Source organism: Hippopotamus amphibius, chromosome 11, assembly GCF_030028045.1.
Source record: "Hippopotamus amphibius kiboko isolate mHipAmp2 chromosome 11, mHipAmp2.hap2, whole genome shotgun sequence".
Taxonomy (NCBI): Eukaryota; Metazoa; Chordata; class Mammalia; order Artiodactyla; family Hippopotamidae; genus Hippopotamus; species Hippopotamus amphibius.
The window spans coordinates 35,553,442-35,578,706 of NC_080196.1; the positions used below are offsets into that span (position 1 = coordinate 35,553,442).

At 38.2% G+C, this 25,265-nt stretch overlaps 2 protein-coding genes across 4 annotated transcripts in view; one reads left to right on the forward strand and one right to left on the reverse strand.

Moving 5' to 3' along the window:
- Nucleotides 1-14,217, forward strand: part of MED20 (mediator complex subunit 20) — a 42,761-nt gene extending 28,544 nt beyond the window's left edge. The window contains exon 5 of one of the 2 annotated variants that reach the window (XR_009048196.1): nt 14,143-14,217. Coding sequence is in view for 1 of the 2 variants with exons in the window: in XM_057700697.1 (XP_057556680.1) it covers nt 14,143-14,172 (30 nt within the window). In the remaining variant the exon portion in view is untranslated. The remainder of the gene's footprint in view (nt 1-14,142) is intronic. The other variant, XM_057700697.1, reaches the window with a different exon arrangement.
- The window catches only part of TOMM6 (translocase of outer mitochondrial membrane 6), a 47,188-nt gene continuing 30,937 nt past the window's right edge, over nt 9,015-25,265 (reverse strand). Inside the window, exon 3 of one of the 2 annotated variants that reach the window (XM_057700699.1) lies at nt 9,015-9,207. The gene's annotated coding sequence lies outside the window, so the exon portion shown is untranslated. Of the gene's footprint in view, nt 9,208-17,556; nt 17,576-25,265 lie in introns of those variants that run through there. The other variant, XM_057700700.1, reaches the window with a different exon arrangement.

The window sequence follows — 25,265 nt, forward strand, 5'->3', positions numbered from 1 at the left end:
ATTTATATTTGATGAAAAATATTTATAAAACTATTTTAAGAATGATGAATTTCTCATTTTATAGTATATATTCTAATGTAAATTATTTTCCCCTTCCACTTTCAGGTAAAACGTATCTTAAGATGTATATCTTTTTAAGGTTTAAAAAAAAACTTCAGCAGAAATAACAAGAAAAGTTTATATTTAAGCACAGCACCTGGCACTTAAGAGGCGTTCAGTGAGTTTTTATTGAATAAATTAATGTATGCATGAATGAAAAATATTATTCTGAATTTGGACTTTATACTCTGTTATTTGGGCACAGCCTAGCATTGCTGTATAAAGGCCTTCTGTTCAACCCCCGATTCCATGCCCATTTTCCTCTCCCACCCCACAAGCACTCTCTCTAATGTATTTGATATATGTCCTTGATTTTGTATGCGTCTTTATAAGATACTTGGTGATTTTTGTGTGTGTATGTATCTTTAATTCCGAAATTGCTCATCATACCATGCTGGTGTAGAATTTGGCTGTAGAACTCTCCCTGTAAAAACTGCTGTAGATCTTACTCTAGTTTTTACTTCTTTGGTCAGCACTGTTTTAAGATCTGTGTGTGCATGTTGGGATGTACATTTAGCTCATTGCTCCTGACTGCAGCATAGTATTCCATGGTGTGCACCATTCCCATAGTGATGGATGCCTAGGCTACTGCAAACAGTGCTACCAATAAACAGTCTTGTCCGTGTCCATTATGGGCACATTTGAGAATTTCCTTGGGATACAGACTTAGGAGTGGCATTGTGGCATAAGTATTGTCAGGCTGCTGAATGGTTGTATCACTTTACACCCCACAGGCATTGCATTCCCAACCTCCCCAACACGTAGTATTGTCCACAGTTCTAATTTTTGCCATTTAATAATGTTTCAGTTTAATTTGTATTTTCTAATTACTAGTAAGTTTGAGCATTTCTTCATATTCTAGTTTGGTATTTCCCTTCTGTGAAATAAGCATGAAAGATTGAACATAGTATTTTATTATTCTTTTTAACATGGAGGAACTTTTCGTTATGCATTGTATTTTGTAAGATTAATATATTTTCTCAAACTTCAGAAAGGGAAGAATATCATCAGAATATGATGACTCTTATGCAGAATCTTATGCAGAATCTTAAAGTATTGTTTTTCTTCCTGATTCCAGGAGATGCTGAAACAAACCTTCTTCTAAGTATTCAACTTAAAAGCTATAAAGTATGCTACAATTAAAGCATCTTGCTAATCTACTCTCATTGTCTTCATGTATGCTAAACGTTTAGAGCAAGTGTTTTTACCAGAGTAGATTTGGTGGGAAAGTGCTTCATTTTGTTAGTTAAAAAAAGAAAACCTCCCCTGGTCAAAAATCAGTAGATGATTATCAAAAAAATCCGATTCAGCTGCTTCTCCCTGTTTAGGTCTCCCTAGATGTCAGAAAACTGAGTAAATAGCAGGGAGCACTTTCTCTAACTTGTCTGTCCATGAAGAGCCCAACACTTGATCGAGCAGTACCATCTTAGCACTATTGAATATAAGTAGATAATATTAAAAATGAACAGATACCATATTATACTCCTCATTTTTCTATGAAAAGGCAATAGAAAATATAGATGTTTTGATTTTTAAAATGTTTGCGGATTGAGAAAAGCATATTTCCTAATTGAGATGCCACTTCTCAGGATCTTAGAAAAGGTTGGGCAGCAGTTTCAGATTTGCATGTGAATCTCACTCCTGTTCATTTCAGGTGTCAGTAAAGGAGGAGTGACTGATTTAAAATGCTCTTTCCTTGTTCAAACAGGTTCACAGTATTTGTACTTTCCTTTCCTGAGGAAGCAATACAGTTTTTTAAGTGTTTTCATTTCTGACCAAGATGTGATGCAATCAAATCGTTATGTTGACTTTGGTTTTAGCATCTGCCTGACTGAGTGGGAAAGGAATTTTATTTGTGATGTGATTGATGTAGCCATAAACCATGAACTTTTCCCAATAATACCATAATATGTTAAAAAATTTCTTCTCCTTTTTCTCTTTTTGCTGGTTTTGTGGTTATGTCTTTGGAGTAAGTTTCTATGAGCAAAACATTATTTCCTGCTCTTAATTTTTTTCAAACTAGGCCATACTCTATGCTAAGATGTAGAGTTTTCCAAGTGCTTTGATTTTGCTCTGCCTTGAAAGCTACTGTTTTATTTTTTTTTTTCCTCAAAAAATCTTGCTTGGAAATTTATATTTTTAGATGTGATTTTAAAACGTTCTTTTTAACCTTTTCAAGAATCTTTTAAAATTCAATATTTATCAACGCTGTCTGAATATAGCATAAAAAGTATACTACCTGCTTTTCTCCTCCCCAACATCCTGCCTCTCCAGAGACCTCCATTTTCTACTCTTCCAGCTGTTCTTTTGGTATTTAATGCCATTTTTTTCTAAACAGTCGGCTTAAGCTGCTGTTTTTAAAAATATGTATAGGGTTTTTTTCTGACCTGAACAGCTCTCATCCTGGGATCTACTTTCTTGAATAGCCTAGGTATTTTCTTCACCTCCCTATGTTGGAACTCCCTGTTCCTGAACCCCATATCTTCCCCCTTCATTGTTTATACTTTAATTAAGCAGTTCCTCCAGAAGGTTCCTAAGAAGAGGGTGCTTGGGATGTAAATCTGCATGTATGAAAATGTCTTCATTTTCTCTCATGTTTGATTTATAGTTTACCTGGCTCTAGAATTCTAGGTTGGAGAATATTTTCCCTGAGTTTAAGAGGCATTGCTGAATTGATTTCTAACTTCTGTTATTGCTATGAGAAGCCTGGTGGTGTTCTGATTCTTGATGCTTCCCCCCTCCTTGTTCGCTTTTAGGAGCTGATCTTTGTCCTTGATGTTCTGAAATGTTATGATAATCTGCTTCATTGCCGGGCACACGGGGAGCCTTTTCACTTTGGAAACAGACTTTTTTCAGTTCTGGGAGATTTTCTTGAATTCTTAAATTCTAACCAACCTCCCGCCTCTTTCCCTTGCCCCCTGTTTTCCTATTCTTTCTCTCTGGAACTCTTATTTGTGTTTGGAACTTGTGGGCTGATGAGACCTTTAATTTTACCATCTTTCCTATTTCTCTCTCTCTTTTTTTTGTCTCTGTCTTACTTTCTGGGAGATGTCTTGAACTTCATCTTCAGACTCTTCTAATTAGTTTCATATTTTCTCTATCATATTTTTAATTTTCAAAAGGTTTTTCTCTGAATGTTGTTTTTTAATATTTTCTATTTTTGTTTCACAGGTGGAATAATTCTTCTCTGTTATATTAATTGTAACTTTTAAAAGTTCTCTGCAGCCTCCAGAATTGTCTCTGTTTTCCTTAAAGTACCTTTACTTGATCATTTGTTTTGGTCTTTCTTTTAGGAAATTTCCTTAAATGTATGGCCTTGGCTGTCTTACTAATATTCCAGATTGAGCTACTGAAAAACTGAAAGCTGAATTTGCCTGAGTGGGGGCTTCTAAAAGCTAACTGGTGGTCTTCATTATAAGGAGATTAGCCAGGAACCCGACTTTTTTGCAGGGTGGGGGGGAATCACCTCTAGCAATCAGTATTTGTAGATGTTTCTTTTTCCTTAACCAGGTTTTTCCCCAGAGAGAATGCTCTAGTGATTGGCTCACACACCTGTCTACAACATTTGGGGAGCTGAGTGGGGAAAGAGCTGGGGATGTCTACCTTTCAGGATCTCAGCCTTCCTTTAATCCCCATCTTTTTAGATTAGTAGGCCTGCCCCCAGTTGTGCCTAAGTCCATGGTCTCTTTAGTTTCCAGAGAGTAAATTCCCTTCCTCTGACCAGTGGCTGCTTGGAGTCAGGGTGGGAACCTTGGGTAGAACTTTCACCCTGTTCTCCTTTGTTCGGCCCTCCTGCCGTCCCCACTTTTGGATCATTCTGAACTTCTCTGGTGTTACCCGGCACAATTCAGCTTGCTCTGCGCTTCCCCTTAACATGCTCTTAGTTTTTGCTTTCCTTGCTGTGCTAAATCAAATAACTCATCAATCTGCTTTTCAGCTTCCGGAAACTTTGTTGTAGTTGTTTCCTTTCCTAGTCTTTGTCCTTGTGAATTTTATGTTTTTAATGCCATTTTAGTGGAGTTAAGGAGAGAGCGGAGGTAAATGAAGGTGTTCAATGCATCGTGTTTCATTGACGATCCAAATTTATTTCTTTGATGCCCTGTTTCAACACAGTAGATAGATGGTTTATAGCAATTGCAAAATTTTGCTACAGTAACAAAATTGTAGAAGATATAAATTTGGGGGGGGGGATTGGGGTGGGATGAATTGGAAGGTTGGGATTGCCATATATACATTACTAATAAGAAAAAAATATCAAATTGTACACTTTAAATATATGCAGTTTATTGTATGTCAGTTGTATCTCAATAAAAGTTCTTAAAGAAAAAAAAAAGATACAAATTCATTTGGTCTTTGCTGCCCTCATGGATTAATGCCTAGCCTGTAGCTTGCTATAAGAGAATGACATCTAATTGACTTTGGGAAGTTTGAAGATAGTATAATAGAAATTTAGGTCATTAAGTAACTTAAATATCCCTTTTACAGATGTGGAAATTGAGACCCAGGGAGCAGAGGTGGCTTACCTCTGTTCACTCATCCATCTAGAACTAGAACTGAGTCTCTTCTACAGTGTTCTTTTCCTTGCCAGTGTGGTTCTGTCTTCTCTCATTAAAGTAGCTGGAAATAGGAGCCCTTTATCATGGTTTATGTCACCCAAATGTCCTGTTAATTTAATGTTGGCTTTAGGTTGCAGTCATGGAATTTTTTTTTTTTTTTTTTTATGTTTTTCTTCCTGTTAAAGATTGGTATCTGGTTTTATTGGGATGAACTTTAAAACTAAAATTTGTCTCTTACCCTTTTCAAGATGTTTCTGTTTTGAAGAATTTATATAGAGCATTTAAAATGTTTCTTTTTTCTTCCTACTATTCCCTTCTCAGTGGTCTCCAAAAGTTCTTTGTCTGGGAGGGCAGAAACTCTTTCCTGAATATAATGATAGCAGATAAAATTACTTAGAACAAATTAGTATGCCTGTTAACATGTTTAAATAATGTGGAAAAGGAAACATGTTGTAAAAATGTGTCAGGTTTCTTTGGAGAAATCCTAGAATGCTTTCTTTACCAATTTTTCAAAACTCAATTCTCAACTCTCCTCTTCCAGGACCCCTTCCTGCATTTTACCCCATGACATAAATCTTTTGTCTTATTTCCATTTCCCTCCTGTATTTTGTACTTTGTACAGTTTGCCCCAGAACACCATCGAATTCATTGTATGTTGACTAGGGTTCTTTGGTGATTTTCATTTATATGTAAAATTCTTGGGGCAGAAACCCTGCTTTATACTTTTGAATAAATTCACTCTACACATATTTATGCGGTGCCTTCTTTGAGGCATTGGGTTCCTCTGTAGGCGCCAGCATCTTTGGGGTACATATTAGGTCATTGACAGATGCTGATGGTTGGTATAAACTCACCTTTTCTCCAGTCACTGATATGAGAGGACTGAAAGAATGGGCCCTGCCCCTTCCTTTGTGTCACGTTGGTGACTAGTAATAACAGCTGGGAGCAGAGCGAGGAAAGCCTGTTGTTTGGAAGCTAAGGAGTCTAATGTTTCCTTAACTGGAAAGTGAACATATTGGAATAGAAGCCCTCTGAGCTTCCTTATAATCTCCAAATTTCATAATCATGAAGAGATGCTCTCAGTGAATCAATGACACCCTTTAAAACAGCTGACCCACAGAGAAAAATGATGTTTCTTAGGATTGAGTGGAATTGAGTGGAAATCTTTCCTTGACTGAGCTAAGCTGTTGCTTACATACTCTGAAGTAACCTGGAACACTTAGAATGATAAAGCATTGTTTTTTTGTTTTTTGTTTTTTCTTTCCCTCTCATTCTCTTCTAAGGTTAAATAATGCTTTCTCATTATTATACTTTGGAAATGTATTAACTTTTACTTTTTCCAATTTTTTAAAAATTGTGAAATATGATATACATGAAATACATTTTAAAACATATATACAGTTTAAAGACTAGTAAAACAAAAGCTTAGATATATAAAACTGAACCACTTTGCTATACTCCAGAAACTAACACAGCATTGTAAATCAACTGTACTTCAATAAAAAAAATTATTTTATTGTAAAAAAAAAAAAACAAAAAAAAACAAAAGCTGGGATAACATCCTACAAGTGTAAAATTTCCATCTGTGATCCTCCCTCATGTCCCACTCCAGGTTAGCCACTATCCTATTATCAAGAAAGTTAGGAATTTGCTTCTCTTTATTATGTTTTAAATTTCTAAACTTGAAAAATAGCCCAATAATGAAAGGCCTTCAGTCTTTTTACATGTATATTTTATTTTTTACACAAGGTAATACTAGAAAAATAGTAGGTAACATTTATTGATCACTTACCTCATGCCTTTGACTTTTCTGAACTCTGTACACATTGTAGCTCCCCAATAATTGTATGAGATAGGTGAGGAAATTGAGTCATGGAGCTAGGAATTTGGCCCCACTGTGATTCTAATCCAGCCAATCTGACTCCTAAACCTGCTCTCTTAACCACTGTGCCTAATTAGGGTATTGTCTTATAATTTGATGCAATTTTATATTTTTAATATCTGCATCTATTTTATATCTTTGAATACTCTAACCAGACCACAAGGTAGCCATCAAGCTCTGTGTGGTTTCTGCTAGAACAATACAGAGTTGGAAAGCTCTGCAGGCATTAGATCTTCACCAAATATCTTTTAATTGCTTGACACAGGTATACAGTCCATCAATTTATCTAAACCTTGTTATCTCTTTAGTATTGTCCTTTTCAGAGCACTCCTAAAATGTTTATTTTATAAATATTTTTTTATGGGAATTTTCAGGGAAAACCAACAATATAACTTATATTTGCAGTGTAGTGATATTTTGCTTAGAGTTGTTTTTAAAAGAAGAGCTTTGATTATAGGAAGCATTTTCTTTTTTTTTTTTTTTTTTTTTTTTTGGGCACACGGGCTTAGTTGCTCCGCGGCATGTGGGATCTTCCTGGAGCTGGGATCGAACCCGTGACCTCTGCATTGGCAGGCGGACTCTTAACCACTGCGCCACCTAGGAAGCCGATTTTCTAATATAATATTTCAAAATTCTTTTAAAAAATATTTTTGTGTTTGCAAAACACAAGCAATTTTTGACACTTGTTTGGATATGATCAGCAAGAGATAGCTTCTTTATAAAACAGTTATTGACTCTATTTAGTGAATTAATGTTTCCTTTGCAGTTTTTTTCTCTGAAAACAACTAGCTATGGTGACAAGTCTTTATGCTTAAATTTTAAAATTAGATACTGTTTCTGTAGAAGGAATGCAGATTTATAGCTCAGTAACTCCTTGGACAAGGCGTGTAAAGTGCCTTAGAATATTGCTATCTACGAACTAAGTTTTACCATGGCACAAAACTGTGCTGAAATAAACCTTGTATTCTTTGCCACTGATGTGGTTACTGGCACCTTAAAGCAGTTATCTTGGGCCTAGGCGCTGCTGTTTCCTTTCTTTCTTTCCTTCCATCCATCCTTCCTTCCTTCCTTCCTTCCTTCCTTCCTTCCTTCCTTCCTTCCTTCCTTTCTTTCTTTCTTTCTTTCTTTCTTTCTTTCCTTCTTTCTAATTGGGGTATAGTTGCTTTACAATGTTGTGTTAGTTTCTGCTGTACAATGAAGTGAATCAGCTATATGTGTATATATGTATCTCCGCCCTCTTGGACCTTGCTCCCACCCCATCCCCTTTCCCACCCATCTAGGTCACCACAGTGCTGCTCTTTTCATGCTGTATGATATTGGACTAGTCATCTAATCATCATTTGAGTATCCATTCTTCATCTGTAAAGTGCAGTTGATGTCTACCTCATTATGAGAATTAATTGAGCAAATATATGTGAAAACCCCTCATGCAGCATGGTAACTAATAAAAGTGTAATAATTGTTTATAAATGTTCTCTTCCCATTATAAATTGCTGCTCTGTGCTGACAAAATTGTTGTATTTATAAAATGTGCTTGGTAAAGATCAAATTAATGCTTTAAAAATAGCTTGAATGAATGCTGACAGACTGAGCTCTACCAATTAATAATATTTCTCATATGTGGGGATTATAAAAACCAGGATTATATTTAAGCATAGTGATGAAATAGAAACTCCAGCATATGCTATATGGAAGGTCAGTTTTGTGGCTGACACTGCTGCTCTACAAACTAAATGGGATTTGGTATTGTTTTTGTTTGCATATATTTATCTTAAATAGTTGAGAATGCAAGCATATTATGCTATTACTTTTAGGTCATTTTAGTTTTTGGTGGGAAGGAATTCCCAATCTGGCTAAGGCTCTATGTTCTTTATTCCTTATTAAGTAGTTAATTAAGACCAGAATGTTATTTAACTAAAATAAAGACCCAGTTACCAAACACATTTTAGGGTTCTTGAGCTCTACATGAATGATCAAGCTTTTTACCCTGCCATGCCCCCAAACTCCTGGAATATTCAAATATCAGTATTTCCTCTCACCAGAGTAATGATCTAAAGTCTTTGCTTACTTTGGTAACAGAAAAAGAATAGTCAACTCATGTGCAGCTCTTGTCAGTTTACATTGCACTTACACACACATGTTCTTATTTGATCTTCATAGCACCCTTGGAAAGTAGTGGAGCTGTTATACCCATTTAAAAGTGAGGACATAGAGGTCCCAAGACATTAGTGAGTAGCCCAAGGTCACACTGCTAATAAATGGATAACCTGAGGCTTAAATCCAAGCCTTCTGATTCCAAATCTAAGGCTTTTTTCACTCTCCCTTGTTCTTATGCCCCTTATAAATCAACAGACCCATCTAGTATCTAACTAGATATGGAAGTCAATCAACAAGGCAGATGGATTTCTAAAACCTCTTTGATTCTAACCTCTACACAGGCATTTAGGGAAGAAAAAAATGTTTTTAATATTTATTTTATTTATTTGGTTGTGCTAGGTCTTCATTGTGGCAGGTGGACTCCTTAGTTGTAGCTCGCTGGCTCCTTAGTTGCGGCTCGCTGGCTCCTTAGTTGCAGCATGCACGTGGGATCAATTTCCCTGACCAGGGATGGAACCAGGGCCCCCTGCATTGTGAGCACGGAGTCTTATCCACTGCGCCACCGGGGAAGTCCTAGGGAAGAAAATTTTTAATGTGGGGCTTGACCATCTTGCAGTCTGAGACTCTGAATCTCTTATACATCCTTGTATTGATCTCAAATTGTTTTTATTTAAGAAGGCTGAAACAACATGAAATGTTTTGTTCTAATACAAAAATGTATCTGTGGAGAGATGATGAAATTAAAATTTGCAGTAGTAAATACCATATGAAATTTTTAATTGAAAATACTTTATTAACGTTAAAAAGCGTATTGCCTAAGAAGTAAAATTTGAGATAAACTTAAATTTAAAAGAGGGGGGTCCTCTATCAGTGATTCATTCAACTAACAATGTATATTAAGTCAACAGGACACAAAAATGAATGAGAAACAGTCTTGTCCTCAAGAAGCTCACTGTCTAGGTTGTCTTTTGTCTTTCTGTGTATACTGTGTAACACAGCTTTATAAACCCATGCACCACATTTCTGTCTAATGATGAGAAATCATTTTAATAAACAGCTTATTCAAGATTCATTTGGCAAGTGAACTTAGATTTTACCACCTAGATTATTCTGAACCAAGGTCAAAGTGTATAAATGCGACCCTAGCACCCTTTGTGTTTCACAGAAAATCGTAAATCTGTCTGTTTTGCAGTTTCTGTTCAGAGATCCTGAATTTGAACTTCAGCCATTATTCAGAGCTGTTAATGCATACAACCCATGGCAAACTAATAACTTAGAATCTTAGAACAATAAAGTCAGGCGATCTTGAGTCCTTTTTCATGCTGTCCATACTGTGCAATGTTTTATGTTTTTCTTTTTGCATAATTACTTACTGTGGTGATATATACACAATTTTAGAATTTTAAATTTGAGTAGGAGCTATGTGGAGATCACATAGCTCTTCAGTGACAGAGTATGGACTGAGACCAAGACTTCCTCATACCTAGTCTCTGTCTCTTCCCACCGGTCTATGCTGTGCCTCCTAATTTAGGGCCAGGAGAGATTTAATTGTGTTCTTCTTAAAGTTTTAGATGAGGTCTCTTAATAGTTGTGGATGCATGTAAAATTTTTCCTTATTCAGTCATGTGAGTCTCCTTCCCCTTTGTACCTTCCAAGCCTTTTGGCCTGTTTTTACTTTAGTTAGATATGACTGATCATTTATGATTTAAAAAATTATTTATGACATTATGACTTAAAAATATGTCATCATGTAGACTTTCTACCCAATTACAGAGAAAGCCGCTAACTCAGGTTCTGAGCCATTGGTTCTTTGGCAGTGACAGTGAGAATTTGTTTTCACTCCAAAAGGATGAGCATTAGATGTAGCTTCCTGGATTATCACACCTGCTTTGTCTGCTCTCAGGGTTGTCTTGAGACACCTGAGAGATGTGTGTGGAAGCATTTGAAAACCATAAAGTGCCATAACAATATGTTCAATGCATGCATTCATGCATGAGTCTTCTAATTGTATACTTGAGATGTTTTGTCATAAGACATTTTGCTACATGAGCTCATAAGCTGGGACAGACCACAAATGTGACTGGGTCAAGGAAAACACTTAAATCCAGCAAGGCCTTGCTGATAGGAAGATTAAGGAGTGAATGGGTGGTGGGAAATAAACCTAGAGTGTTAGTGCCTTTAGAATGTAAATAACAGATGAACTTGGAAATGTTTTCTTTGTTTAATATCCAGTCTCTTCATTCTTTCATCAATATTTATTGAGCTCCTAGTGAGCACTAGGCACTTTTTTAGATGTCACTGATGTTCACAATTAGTAAGATAAGATCCTATTGCTGTCTGGGACTACCCCTAGTGGTCCAGTGGTTAAGACTCCACACTCCCAATGTAGGCGGCCTGGGTTCCATCCCTGGTCAGGGAACTAGATCCTACATGCCACAATGAAGGTCCCGCATGTGGCAATGAAGAGCCCACATGCTGCAACTAAGACCCAGAGCAGCCAAATAAATAAATTAGGAAAAAAAAAGATGCTCTTGCTATCCTCCGGAAGCTTAAAGGGGAAGGCGATTTCAGACAAGTACAATATAGGATAATAAATGTTTGTATTTTGGAATGTGCCGTATGGCTGACCTTGCTGAAAAAGGTATAATCTTGGTTAAGTTTTTATCTGATTTAAATTTATTAATATTCTCTTGGTCAATTTTTTAAACTTTTAAAACTATGAAATATGTAATATATTAAAATATTTTGAGATATATAATTGAGATATCTATTTTAACTGTGTATAAAATATATACATTTTAGATAACCTTAATTACCTAAAATATGGATCTATTCTACTTGGTAAGCCATGTGAACATTCCCTACCTGATTACATTAATATTAGAGAGCTCTTAAAGGAAGGGCATTGCTGCTGTCATCTTCATGTTAGTTGCTGGTGCTACCGTTTCTTAGGAGCAGAAACCTAGCTCTGCCACTTATTAACTGTCGAACTTATTTGTACCTCAGTCTCAGTGTCTGTGAAATGGGAATAGAGGTAATAACTACTTCATAGTTATTGCGAGGATTGAATGAGTTAATATACGTTAGAGTGTGTGGATGAGTGTCCAGCACACATTGAAATGCTATATCAGTGTCATTAGCAGCTATCAGCATCATTGTGATTGTTATTATTATTTGGCAGAGTAAAAGTAAGTTGAGTAAAGTTTTCAAGAATGGATTTTCTCCTCAATCCCTGAAAACTACTCTAAACCAAAGGTAGAAAGATAAAGGAAGGAAACTAAACTTTTGTTAGTCATCCTCTATGTGCCAGGAGGCATACTAGCATTTTACCTGCATTTTCATTTAATCCTTATACCAGTGCTCTGAAGTAGATGAGAAAACAGGCTCAGAGAAGTTAAATTACTTGCATAAGGTCTGGTACAGCCACGTTGATGACAACTGGTGTCTGTTACTCTACATCCTGTACTCTTGCCTTACACACGCCAGAAAGCCTGAGAGTTCAGCAAGTGTCACTTATAACAGGTACGCCTGGAATATGCTTGTTAGGCACTTTATTTCTAACGACTGTTTAAAGGGATGTCATCCACATTTTTAGTTTGTTCCTATTGCAGTGATTTGTTTTATATTTCTGAATTGCCACCCCCCTTCAAAAGTATGTTACAGTAGTATAAATAATATAAATGGGACCTAGATGGAAAAGATTTGAATGTGTGTAGTCTTATTAATAGTTTGCAGAATTAAGCTGACCTATTATAATTTCCCAGTTTTCAAGATCACCATCATAATTATTGAAGTCGTTACTCTTCAAATCAATAGCTATTTCATAGGGCTTTTAAACCTACCCTCCATGTAGTTACTTAGCCTAGGTGCTCAGTATAGACCCAATTATTTTGGTCAGCTTTTGGAGAACATCCAGAATTAATTCAAATAACTTGGATTTAAAAGTAATTAAGCTAAGTTTGAATCATTCGGTGTCCTTATATTGAATGTAGGTTTATTCAGATAGGAAAGAGGGAAATTTTATGGGGAATTCCATGGCGGTCCAGTGGTTAGGACTCTAAGCTTTCACTGCTGAGGACGCAGGTTCAATCCCCGGTTGGGGAACTAAGATCCCACAAGCCATGTGGGGCACCTCCCCCCGCGCCCCCCCCCCAAAAAAAAGGTAAAGAAGGAAATTTTATGGGTGTAAAACACCCATCTATACAATGTCAGCTTAGCTTCCTGGATGAGGTTGCCTCAAACCCCCAACCTAGAATGTGTGGGAGTTGTAAGTTCTTCTCTTCCTAAAAATATTTGTGCATTTCCTGAGTTTTATCATCTTGCCATTGCTTCTGCCTCCTAGGCCCCTATTTTTCTTGTCTGTGCCTCTGATATGCATCATGGTGCCCTCAGATGTGATACTTGGCTCCTTCTCTGATTCTCAGAAACGCCCTATTCATACAGGGCATTTGTGTTTTTAGTACATCTAACTGAAGAAAGGAGGCAAAATAGAGGTAGGTGAGCCTTATACCTCATTAATGCAACTTCCTATTAAGGATCCCTGTTCTGAAAATTTTCCAGACTTGCCTTGACTGGAGAACTTCGCCTCCACCTAATCCCAGCTTTGCTCTACTACACTAACTATTCTTTTCTTCTCTTCCTGTCACTTTCATTATCCTTCTCAGAGATAAAATAACAAGTTCTTCCCCTTGTCTAATGTAAAGCATTCCCCTTTCTAGACAGTCACTCTGGGATCTTGCCAGCCATTCTGCAGGGAACTGTTCACCCCAAGGGGACTGAGCATGAGTGGTGGGGGACCCTATTGAGGGAACATATTTTCACAAAGAAAGTTTCTTCTAAGAGGAATTCTTGTGTTAGTTATTAGGATGGCAAAATAGAGAATTTTTGATGGTGGCAGACAGGTGTATTAATCTCAAGCTTATAGAGTCCTGCCTCCTGAATAACACGTCAGAAACCTTGAAAATGATTATGCGTGTAATTTGTCCAAATTCTACATTGTAGATAACTTTAACTTATACAGTGTCCTTGTGTATAGAAGGTATGCTGTTTACCTAAAAGTCATGAACTCACCTAACACAAAGATGTCACCTCCTGCCATCTTTCATTATTACATATTTCACTTATACAAAAAGAATTTTGGCTCTTGAAACAATTATTTTTGTTGCTATGAATTTGTTTTGTTTTTTTCTGACAGTTTCAAGTTATATACAAAGACAATGTATAATCTTTAAAACCTAAACAAATGCAGAATTGCATTTTTCAGGAAGTAAACCTTCCATACTTCCATCAGTCTATTCATAAATGACTGAATGTTTGGTTGCTCTTAGCTGAAAAAAAGATCACAGCTTTTTTTTCACTCTTTTACCTCAATTTTGAGGACTTGGGGGGAGTTCACTAAACTGCATTGTAAGATACGGATCCTGTTTTTGAATTTATAAATAAAATTCATGAAGTTGCTTCTCTCTTGCTATATATCAGCCCGACCTTACAGATTTTGTTCCCCTGTAGGTAATAGAGAAGAGGAAACCTAACCAATGACTGTGGAATAATATGGAAGAAGATGGAAAAAATCTGTTTAATGGGTAAGAAGTAAAACTATAATAAAGTTATTCATGAAAACTATTCATAATAGTATTATGTGTGACCAGTCTGTAATAGGTGGCCAGGGTTGGTATACCATTCGAGTGAGTGATCAGTAATCAGTCACTATCTTTGTCTTATCGCCATACTGAACTTTCACCACTTTCTTCCTTCTTACCCTTGTGAATTTCTGAGTGCTATGAATTAACTTAAGCTAAGAGGAGACACAGCCATATTTGAAGATGAAGATGGGACCTGGAGACCAGCACCCGTAGTAAAACAAGGCTGAGGTTGGAGCTTACTGGTGGTTGGATAGAGACTATGTCTGTCATGACCTGTCAAGAGTGTTAGCAGCCTCTTCTCACTCTCCAGATACTGTCAGCTGCTGTGATGTTAGGCTCACCCTGGGGATCCTGTTCATTTAGCCAAGTGCAGATTGTGTGTCAGATGGTAATCAAACAGAATTCCAGAGAAAATCCAATAAAAGGTGTGACTCAATTTATGAGATATAAAATTTTTAAATTACACAAGTCCATACATGATTATTGTCAGTAATTCAAACATTATAGATAACCAAAACCCTCTATCTGAATCTTAGCCTCCTCCCAGATATATAAGTGCATGATACATCTTCTTTGCCTACTGGTTAAAAACCTGGGCTTTGGAGCCAGACTGTTTTTGATTAGCTATAATTAACTTGACATTTGGTCAGGTTAACTTCTCTGTGCCTCAGTTCCTTGGTTATAAGTGGGGACAGTAAAATCCCTTCTCAAAGCAATGTTGATTAATTAGTTAATCTATATAAGAAACTGGGAATAATGCCCAGAACCTAGTGAGTGTTTGGTAAATGTTAGCTATAATTTTCTTATGTAGCCCAGTTAGCATTTTTATGTACCAGCCTCCCATAGATGAATCTTCTTCTGATACACTGCAAGAGTTAAACCAAGGTCAACCCCGATGGCAAGGATTTTTAAATTTTTTCATGAATGTTTTCTTTTTGGCTTCAAGCTTCATTTCTCTCAGAGTATGCTACTAGACTATGTATGAGAATAGGGTTACATACCTTCAACTCTTACTATATATCTTATGATGTAAAGATGCTTACAGGTATGTATGAATAAACAACCATCTTTGGGCTATGATAGTGTCATCCTGCCCATAAAAGTATCTATGTCAAAAAGGATGCACAGTTCTCTTGTTTATAGATAGCTATGTCACATTTTCTATCAAGATTTCTTTAATCTATTTTGAAGGACAAGTCGTCTTGAGTTTCTTTTTTTCTTGTTTCACAGAATTGTAATAGTTTTGAATATGTCTTTGATATCTTTTCCATGACTTGTCAGCATTTTCTTAGGTGACACAATTACCTATTTTTAGAAGGAAGGACACTAAAACTGCCATCTCTTTTTTAATATTTTCCTCCTGTATTCTGGGGCTCTGTTAGATTATTTTGGATTAATCTGTTTGTTGTGACTATTTTAGAAGATAAATATATAAAAACAGAAGTTAAAATTTACTCAGTATTTATTACGTGTCACACATGATTTTAAGTGCTTTACTCATTTATTCATTCTCATTGAATCCTGTCATCTACTTATGAGGCAGATGCTGTTATTATCTTCATTTTAAAAGCTGAGAAAAGTGAGGCACATATTAAATAACTCACTCAAAGTCACATCGCAAGTGGCAGCTTAAGGATTTAAACGCAGGTCCCCTGCTCCAGAGCCTGTGCTGTTTACCAGTGAGGTTGCTGGCCTAGTAATAAACTAAGAGGGTTTGCTAAGGTGGACATGGATTTAAATAAGATAATAAAGCCAAATATTGCCTGAAAAAGTCACCATAACTAATCCATTTCTCCTTGCTTGTGGGAAGGAAAATTTGAAATCATATATCTTAAGTTTGGGAAAAATAATGGTGTGAGATGATGTGAGATTCATAAATGATAATTTTTTTCTTGACCATACGTAAATGAATTCAACTGTTTTATTTTTTTTTAACATTTTATTTTTATTTATTTATTTATTTACTTATTTTGGCTGCGTTGGGTCTTCGTTGCTGCGCGAGGGCTTTCTCTAGTTGCAGCGAACATGGGCTTCTCTTGTTGCAGAACACGGGCTCTAGGTGCGCAGGCTTCAGTAGTTGTGGTGCATGGGCTTAATTGCTCCATGGCATGTGAGATCTTCCTGGACCAGGGATCAAACCCATGTCCCCTGCATTGGCAGGAGGATTCTTAACCACTGTGCCACCAGGGAAGTTCCCTGTTTTACTTCTTTATGACTTGTTTGTAGTAGATAGAAATCACCTGAATCTAGCTAAGGACCAGTACATGCTTAGAAGTCCGTTGATTTGTAGATTACCATTTAATTGCTATTCATAGAGACATGCAGACAGAGATGGAACTGTGCAGCAGTTTGGAACTGATTGGTAATTGGAAATTGCTCTTTTGTCTTAAATAATATTTGAATGACATTCGGCAGGAAGTTGTTGAAGAGAAGAAAAGGCAGGAGAAAGGTGACTTATGGGTCTTATAATTAGTGTCACTTATAAGTGATGGTCTAAAAAGTAAATGTACATTAACAATCAACATTTATATAGGAACTGGGAGGAGTTATAGTATGTAGTTTTTGCTCTGGGGTTTGTCTTGTCAGAGAGAAATACTGGCTTTTCTTCAAATAGTAATTCATTTCCTGTTGAAATATGGTAAAGTACAAAGAGTAAGCAACATTTAAAGTCACAATGAGTAGGCTGATAAAATGTTTTGGCTTTCCTGTAAAGTGTGGCTACAGGTAGTGATGTTTTCCTCTTTCCATCTTTTTGAACTCCATTTCCTTGTTTGAGAATCCCTTCTGAATGTTCAGCGAAGTTATGGCTGTTAGTGTACATATCTTTTACAACAGTATCTTAAAGGGTGGCCTAGGAGCCCCTGAGAGTCTTTTGAGAGTCAAAGCTATTTTCATAAAAATATTAAAACATACGTGTGTATGAGTATGCAGTGGAGTTTTCCAAAGACTACATGATGTACAACCAACTGAATTCAGAAACAGCAGAATCCAGCTATCTTCCTTATTCCAGACATTAAAAAGATTTGTGAAAATGTAAAATAAGGCCACTCTTCTCACTAGATTTACTGAGGTTTATTTCTACATTAGAACATTCAGTGACCCCAACGTAGGCCAGATAGTCGTGGTGCTCTCTCTATTGACTGGGCGGACTGTGCCTGCCACACAGCACCTCCATGTAGGTTCTAGAGACATCCTGATTGATTGCGGCTGTGTCTCCCAGTCTAGAAAAGTGAAACTTCTGTTCCTTTTTCATAATTGTGCTAGAGAGTATGTTCCAGATTATTAGGAGTTGTAGAAATCTGCACGTAAAGGAGAAAGGAAGGTTTGGTTTTAAGGAGGAAGACCATCCAACCTTGCCAATGACCCCCACTAATAGGTACCAAATTCGGAATGTTCTTTGTATTAGTTGCTCCCAACTTTGGGAGGATCAAAAGGACCTTTCAAGGACAGCCTTTTATTTTTCAGAATTAATTGAGCATCTATAATGTTCCAGTCCCATTTTAGGGGCTAGGGCTGGAAATAAGTCAGTGAACAAAATAAAAGCAAAAAAACCCCTACCCTCACGGAGCTTCCATCCCAGCCTTTGAGTCTCTTGCTGTAGTCATAGCTCCCTCTGCAGGGGAGTCTCAGAGTTCACGGTAGTGTAGCTACTGTGGATCTTGAACACTGACTGCTCTTTCTCAGTGGCTGAGTGCTGAGGATAGAGTGGGAACTGCTTGACATTTTGTGATTTTTTTTTTAAGGGCACCATCTTACCTGGAACCCCAATATAGCAATAAAGGTGGGCCTATCCAGTTACCCTTGCTGTGGTTGTTTTAATCTTATCTTGTTTTCAAAGTTAGAGCCACTTTTGTCATGAAGTTTAACTTCTAAAAAAAAAAATTCAGTACCAACTGATGTTAAATTTATTCTAATTGTTTTTTATTATTTGAAGAAAAATGTTTTTATATGCATGAGATTTTTATTGCGTGGTGAGTTGCTCCCAAAACCCTATAATTTGTTTAATAGACTTTTATACAGAAACAGATTACTTGGCTCATTAGATTGAGTCACTTAATAATGACTGAAAGGTTAACTAATGCGGCCATCAGACTCCTGCTCAGCGGCTGGATGTCTCTTGTATCACTCACAACTTCAGCCATTTCCAAACGCAGACAATTGGGAATACCATTAGAATATTAATGAAAAAAGAAACTGACATGCAAAATGTGAATGGCCAAATATTGCCTCTAAAGATTATTTTAACCTTCTTAAGTTCCAAGAGTTCTACATCAAATTTGACCTTCCAGCTTAAGAAATTTTCAGTTGTAACAGGAGTGCCATGAAAGAATTGCTTTTCTCCTGCTTCTTTTTCTTTTTGTTTGTTTTCTCCTTCTCTTGTAGTTTTTATTTGATCTGCCATTTCACTTAATTTTTCTTGTACAGCTGTCACTGAAGTAAAGATCATCACCACACCAAGGTTTTCTTCTGCCTGTAATGCTAATAATTCTTTTTAATGTCTGAGACATCATTATCTTCTAGATTTTCCTGAGAGAATACTTCCTAGTGGGGAGTTTCATCTGAGTACTTTTCACTGTATGTAAACTTGAGGATAGTCTGGACAGTTTCATCACTTTCTTCAGCCTCAGATGTCACAGTAATAGTGAAGCTGGGTAGATTTTCTGATAACACTTAGCAGGACCTTGTCAAGTGAAACATTACTGGAGGAGAATGTGGTCTCAGGAGAGTCCATTCATATTTTGGAAGGCTCTTTGTAAGGGGGGTTAGATTAATATACAATCAAGCTGTGAAGGAGCTGGGGTAGATTGCATGACTCCTTGCCATCATCTGTCACCGTGGCCCTCGCTCATGCCCATGAACTGCCCGGACATCCTGCTGGCTGTGGCATTGGCCAGGTGGGCTCAGGAGCAAAGATCCAGGCTGAGAGCCCCAAGGCCCAAATCCAGGCCAGAAGCAACAGCCCCAAGCTGGCCTCCACCTGCTCCCTCGGCAAACGTCTAAAAGAAGAAGGTAATTTCTGAATCCATGCCTTCTCCATCTACTGCCTAATCTGTGTGTAACACTCCCTTCTACCTTCTGTCCTTTGGGAGTCCCTCAGACCCATCTTCCTTAGGAAAGCTTTGTTTATAGGTCCCTGAATGACCTGCCTTGTTCTTTCACAGTATTCTGTAGACTGTAATAGCCAGAAGTACACAACTACGAGGTCAGTTAATAAAACAAATAATATAAGCAGGTTCAAATGTAGTTTATATTTATTTATAATTAAAAATAATAATGCTATTATAAAAATAGAACTATATAGCTCTGGAAATAAAGTGGCTTCTGTCCTGTAGATCAGTATTTGTCAAGCTTCTGGCATTTGTATACCACTGCAGGATTTTTTTTTCTTTTATTCTTTAAGAACTTTTATTGAGATACAATTGACATACAATAGACTGCATATATTTAGAGTGTACAATTTGATATTTTTTCTTATTAGTAATGTATATATGGCAATCCCAATCTCCCAATTCATTCCCCACAACACCCCCACCCCACCCCCACTTTCCCCACTTGGTGTCCATATGTTTGTTCTCTACATCTGTGTCTCTTTTTTGTCTTGCAAACCGGTTGATTTGTACCATTTCTCCATATTCCACATATATGTGTTAATATACGATATTTGTTTTTCTCTTTCTGACTCACTTCACTCTGTATGACAGTCTCTAGGTCCATCCATGTCTCTGCAAATGTTCCAGTTTCGTTCCTTTTTACAGCTGAGTAATATTCCATTGTATATATGTACCACATCTTCTTTACCCATTCGTCTCTTGATGGACATTTAGGTTGCGTCCATGTCCTGACTATTGTAAATAGCGCTGCAATGAACACTGGGGTGCATGTGTCTTTGTGAATTATGGTGTTCTCTGGGTATGTGCCCAGTAGTGGGATTGCTGGGTCATATGGTAACTCTATTTTCAGTTTTTCAAGGAACCTCCATACTGTTCTCCATAGTGGCTTTACCAATCTACAATCCCACTAACAGTGCAAGAGCATTCCCTTTTCTCCACACCCTCTCCAGCATTTACTGTTTGTAGATTTTCTGATGATGCCCATTCTAACTGGTGTGAGGTGATACCTCATTGTAGCTTTGATTTGCATTCCTCTAATAATTCCATGTCATGATTTTTACCACATTCCAGTAACATCTGTAGAGTTACTTAATATTTTTCTGTAAACAGATTACTTTTTTTTTTTAACCTAAAAGCCTACTTGAACCTCACCCTAAAAATTATCTATGCAGTTATGGATTTTCTATTCTTTTATAAGACACATTATAATCATATATGACTACTACATTTGAAAATATCTGCCTCTGGAGAGTTCCATTTCTGGATAAGACAGAGTAAGCACACTCGGCCCAGTGTCTCCCACTGAATGCAGCTAAAAACCTGGATAGAACTCATGGAACAGCAATTTGAGGACTCTGAAAAGTCAGTAGCAGCAGGTGGATTAGAGAAGACCAGGATTTGAAGTACCACCATTAGTGTCCCCTGGCCTGGACAGAGTGCAGCCCACACCTGGAAATGGGTACCAGGCATGGGCAGAGAGAGCTCCAGCAGGAACCCTCCAGTTTTGACTTGAGTAGGAGAGGAGATGTCTAACACTCAGAGAAAGAGGAGTAGAAACTTCCTCCTTTTTTTAAAAGATTTATTATTTATTTTTAATTTTTGGCTGCACTGGGTCTTCATTGCTGCACACGGGCTTTCTCTAGTTGTGGTGAGTGGGGCCTACTCTTTGTTGTGCACGGGCTTCTCATTGCAGTGGCTTCTCTTGTTGTGGAGCACAGGCTCTAGGTGCGCAGGCTTCAGTAGTTGCAGCACATGGGCTCAATAGTTGTGGCTCGTGGGCTCTAGAGCTCAGGCTCAGTATTTGTGGTGCATAGGCTTAGTTGCTCCGTGTCATGTGGGATCTTACCGGGCCAGGGCTCAAACCTGTGTCCCCTGCATTAGCAGGCAGATTCTTAACCACTGCGCTCCCAGGGAAGTCCCAAAACTTCCTCCTTTAAAAAATTTCCCTCCCTTTTCTCAGGCCCCAGCTGCCAGGCAATCTTGTGGTGTTGGTGCTGGCAGTGACAGCAGCAGGGACCCACAGGTGCCTAAAACTCTTAAGGGAGGGGAACCTTCCTCTCCACTTGGAGAAGCTATAGTCCTAAAAAGGACCCCTCACTTTTCTTCTTTCTCTTTGTCTTCCTGCTGCCTAGTCCTCAAAATATGTGATAGAATGAGATAACATAAGCCCCAGCTTTCTGGCTAGAAGACAGAACGGGAAGCTCCAAGGAACTGAAAAGTACCTGGGAGACAGTGGAGAAGGAGGAGCTCAGGAAAGCAACCCCACAGAGTTATTTGTGAACTCCTGGGTCTACCCCTCAACAGAACATGCATGGATCTGATCCTGAACAGCACACCAAAAACTATTAGAATTGACTATGAGATAAATCTCTGGCCAGGGCCACTGGGTAGCGCTCATGCCAGACAGCTCCTAATACCTCTGCAAAGGGTTTGACTGTGCAGCTGATATTTAAACCATACCTCACAGAAGGCTTGGCTGGGACTTGTGATCTGAATCCAACCAGGTTGATTGCTTGCTAAAACAAGTATCAACATTTTCCTTAGGATTTAAGCAAGACTCAGAATCTCATAATATTCAAAATGTCCAGGAGACAATGCAAGGTTATTCAACCTACAAGAAACCAGGCAAAATCAACTAATGTGAAAAAGACAAGCAATAGATGCCAACACTAAGATAATACCTCTCCCCATATGTGGATTATGCCCTTCCCTGCGATTTGATTGGCAAGTCTAGGCCACATGCCCACTGCTAGACTTGTGACCATTGCGGGGGGTGCCGTGCACAAACTGGCTGAGACCTCACAGGACCCACCCCTGGAGCTAGTGCTGAGGTCAGCATCTCGAAGCACATGGCCCTATGGAGGAAGAGTGGCTACTCAGGATAAAAGCAAACAAACACAAAGACCAGCTCCTAGTTTCAGACTTCATAAAAACTTATCTAACTTTGCTCTCAGATTTTAAGGGATGTTTCTATAGTAAAGAGGATTGAGAAGAGAAAATCTATTGTGGGACTCAATACAAATTTAATTAAGCCCTTTGTGTGTTTTCCCTTTGTGTATGATTCTATTTTTATTTTTTAGGCAGATGGGTAAACATGCCTCGAGGCTAACTGTCACTTTAGCACTGAGATAAATAACCGGTTGAAGAATACAGACATAATGAGCTACACCTTAGCCTTTGTAGCTGAAGATGACTGACCAATAATTACTCACCAGCCAGCAGATCCCCACCAGCTGCCCACACTGGTCCGTGATTTGCAGCTGCAGCCTCCACGTGCTGTGTTTGGCACGGTGTGCACCTGCCATCCATCCTCTCTTCAGAAAGAAATAGTCCAGGTGCTCATCAATGCTCCCTAGGTTTATCTGCCGCTGTGATTTTCTCTGAGTCCCCAGCGGTGCTGTATCATTTGAAGTCTTCCTTTAGTGTGTCTTCAAAGTATTTCTTTTTCCTATTCCGCTTGAGTTATCTCTGTTCAGCTCATTACACAGCAGCTACTTGGGAATGCAAAGCAGAGCATTTCAGAAAGCATGCTTGAGAGAGAGGCTACTGAAAGTGGTGGAGCTTATTAATATTACAAGTTCTTAAAGCATTAAGTGCGTCAAGTTTCGAGTTGTGTTTTTCGTCTGAAAAACGTCTGAAAGAAGGTAGTTTTTTTTTTCTTTTTTTTTTAGTTGGAATATAATTGCTTTACACTCTTGTACCAGTTTTTGAGGTACACCAAGGTCAATCATCTGTATTGAAGGTAATTTTAAATGGCAAACAAACCTGTAGCATTAAAATGGCAGGATCAGATTGTGAGGGACTAAACAGTTGGATTCTACTTGAAGAGGTGTGCAATATTGTGATTTATAAGAAATACATACTTGATCATGAAGATGACAAAAATATACTTCTCATATATATTTGGTCTTTGTCCATAGTTCCTGGCTCACAGCCCCCAAGTGCCAAGTGATAAAGGTGTGTTTTGTTATGTTAATGAGGTGACTTTTGGAAGGCACCTAAGAATGGGGGCCGGTTGCCAGTGGAGCCAACCAAGTGATTAGAGGGTGGGAACTTTTAGTTTCACTCCCTGACCTCTGTGGTTGGCAGAGGGGCTGGAGGTTGAATCAGCCCCCAGTGGTCAATGATACAATCAATCATGCCTATGTAATGAAGCCTCCATAAAAACCCAAAAGGGGGACTTCCTAGGTGGCACGGTGGTTAAGAATCAGCCTGCCAATGCAGGGGACACGGGTTCAATCCCTGCTCCAGAAAGATCCCACGTGCCTTCGAGCAACTAAGCCCGTGTGCCACAACTATTCAGCCTATGCTTTAGAGCCCATGAGCCACAACTATTGAGCCCATGTGCTGCAACTACTGAAGTCAACGCGGCCTGGAGCCTGTGCTCCACAACAAGGGAAGCCACGGCAATGAGAAGCCTGCACACAACAAAGAGTAGCCCCCGCTCGCTGCAACTAGACAAAGCCCGTGTGCAGCAACGAAGACCCAACACAGCAATAAATAAATAAATAAAATAAATTTATTAATAAAAAGAAATCAAAAGGATGGGGTTCAGAGAGCTTCCATGTTGGGGAACCAGAATGCTTCCATGTGCCACTGTGCTGGGCCCCAAGCTCCATGGGAACAGAGGTGCCTTTGTTCAGGACCTCCGCCTGTGTATCTCTTTATCTAGTTGTTGGTTCATATCCTTTAGGAGAGATTGGTAATCTAGTTAGTAAACAGGTTTTCCTAAGTTCTGTGAACCATTCTAGCAAATTAATCGAACCCAAAGAAGGGAGTCATGGGAACCTCTAATTTATAGCCAGTTGGTCAGAAGCACAGGTAACAAACTTGGCTTGTGATTGGTGTCTGAAGCGGAGGTGGTTTTGTAGGACTGAGCCTGTGGAATCTGATCCTGTCTCTGGGTGGATAGTGTCAGAACTGAGTTGAATTCTCAGACACCCTGACGGTGTCCAGGAATTGCCTGTTGGGTGTGGGGAAGCCTCCATACACACACACATTGAATTAGGTCTAGGAACCTAATGTAAGGTGACTGAGAAGAGCCCAGAGCAATAATTTGCCCCAAAATACCTGTACATTACCTTTATAATGTTGGACCAATTGGAAGAGGAGTTTATGTGGGTCAAGTGGAAGGATCTTAGCAGAAAGCATAAGCCTAACTTCGTTGGCAGTATCAATTTGTGATGTGAAGCAAGTCACAGGATCACTGTATATAATGACTGTCATTTCTTGAGCTCTGACTTGTGCAGGCAGGCATTGCTCTAAGCATTTTACATATGTTAACTCATTTAATTCTCACAACAACCCTATGCGGTAAAAACCATTATTGTCCCCATATTACAGATAAGGAAACTGAGGCCCAGAGGGATTATTTTCTCTAGGCTGTATGTAACTAATAAGGACAGAGCGAACTCCAACCCCAGCAGCTTGTCTTGAACTATTAATCACTATGCTATACTGCCTCTCAGTTTATTTGTAAATGACACATTAAAAATATGTACCATACTATTTTACAGAGTTATAGGAAGCAGAAAATAAAATAATAAAAGTGCTTTTAATAAGGAAATAATGCTATGCAAAAGAAAACTATAGCCACGCGCCAACACCAGTGTTGGCAATTACCATGTGAAACCCTTCTCTAGAGGACTGTGACATTTAGAATCATAGATTTTTAAGGTTAAAAGGCTCTCCAAGGTTTTGGTCTAAGAGGACTTTATCTAAAACAGTGGTTCCCAGATTTTTTTTTAATCTCATGGATCTATAAAATACACACTTGCATGCACACACATATGCCAACCCAAACTACCATCTGTTATCATCACCGTATCACCGTAAGAGAAAGGGCATTTAACACCAAGAACATGGAGAGAGATGATAT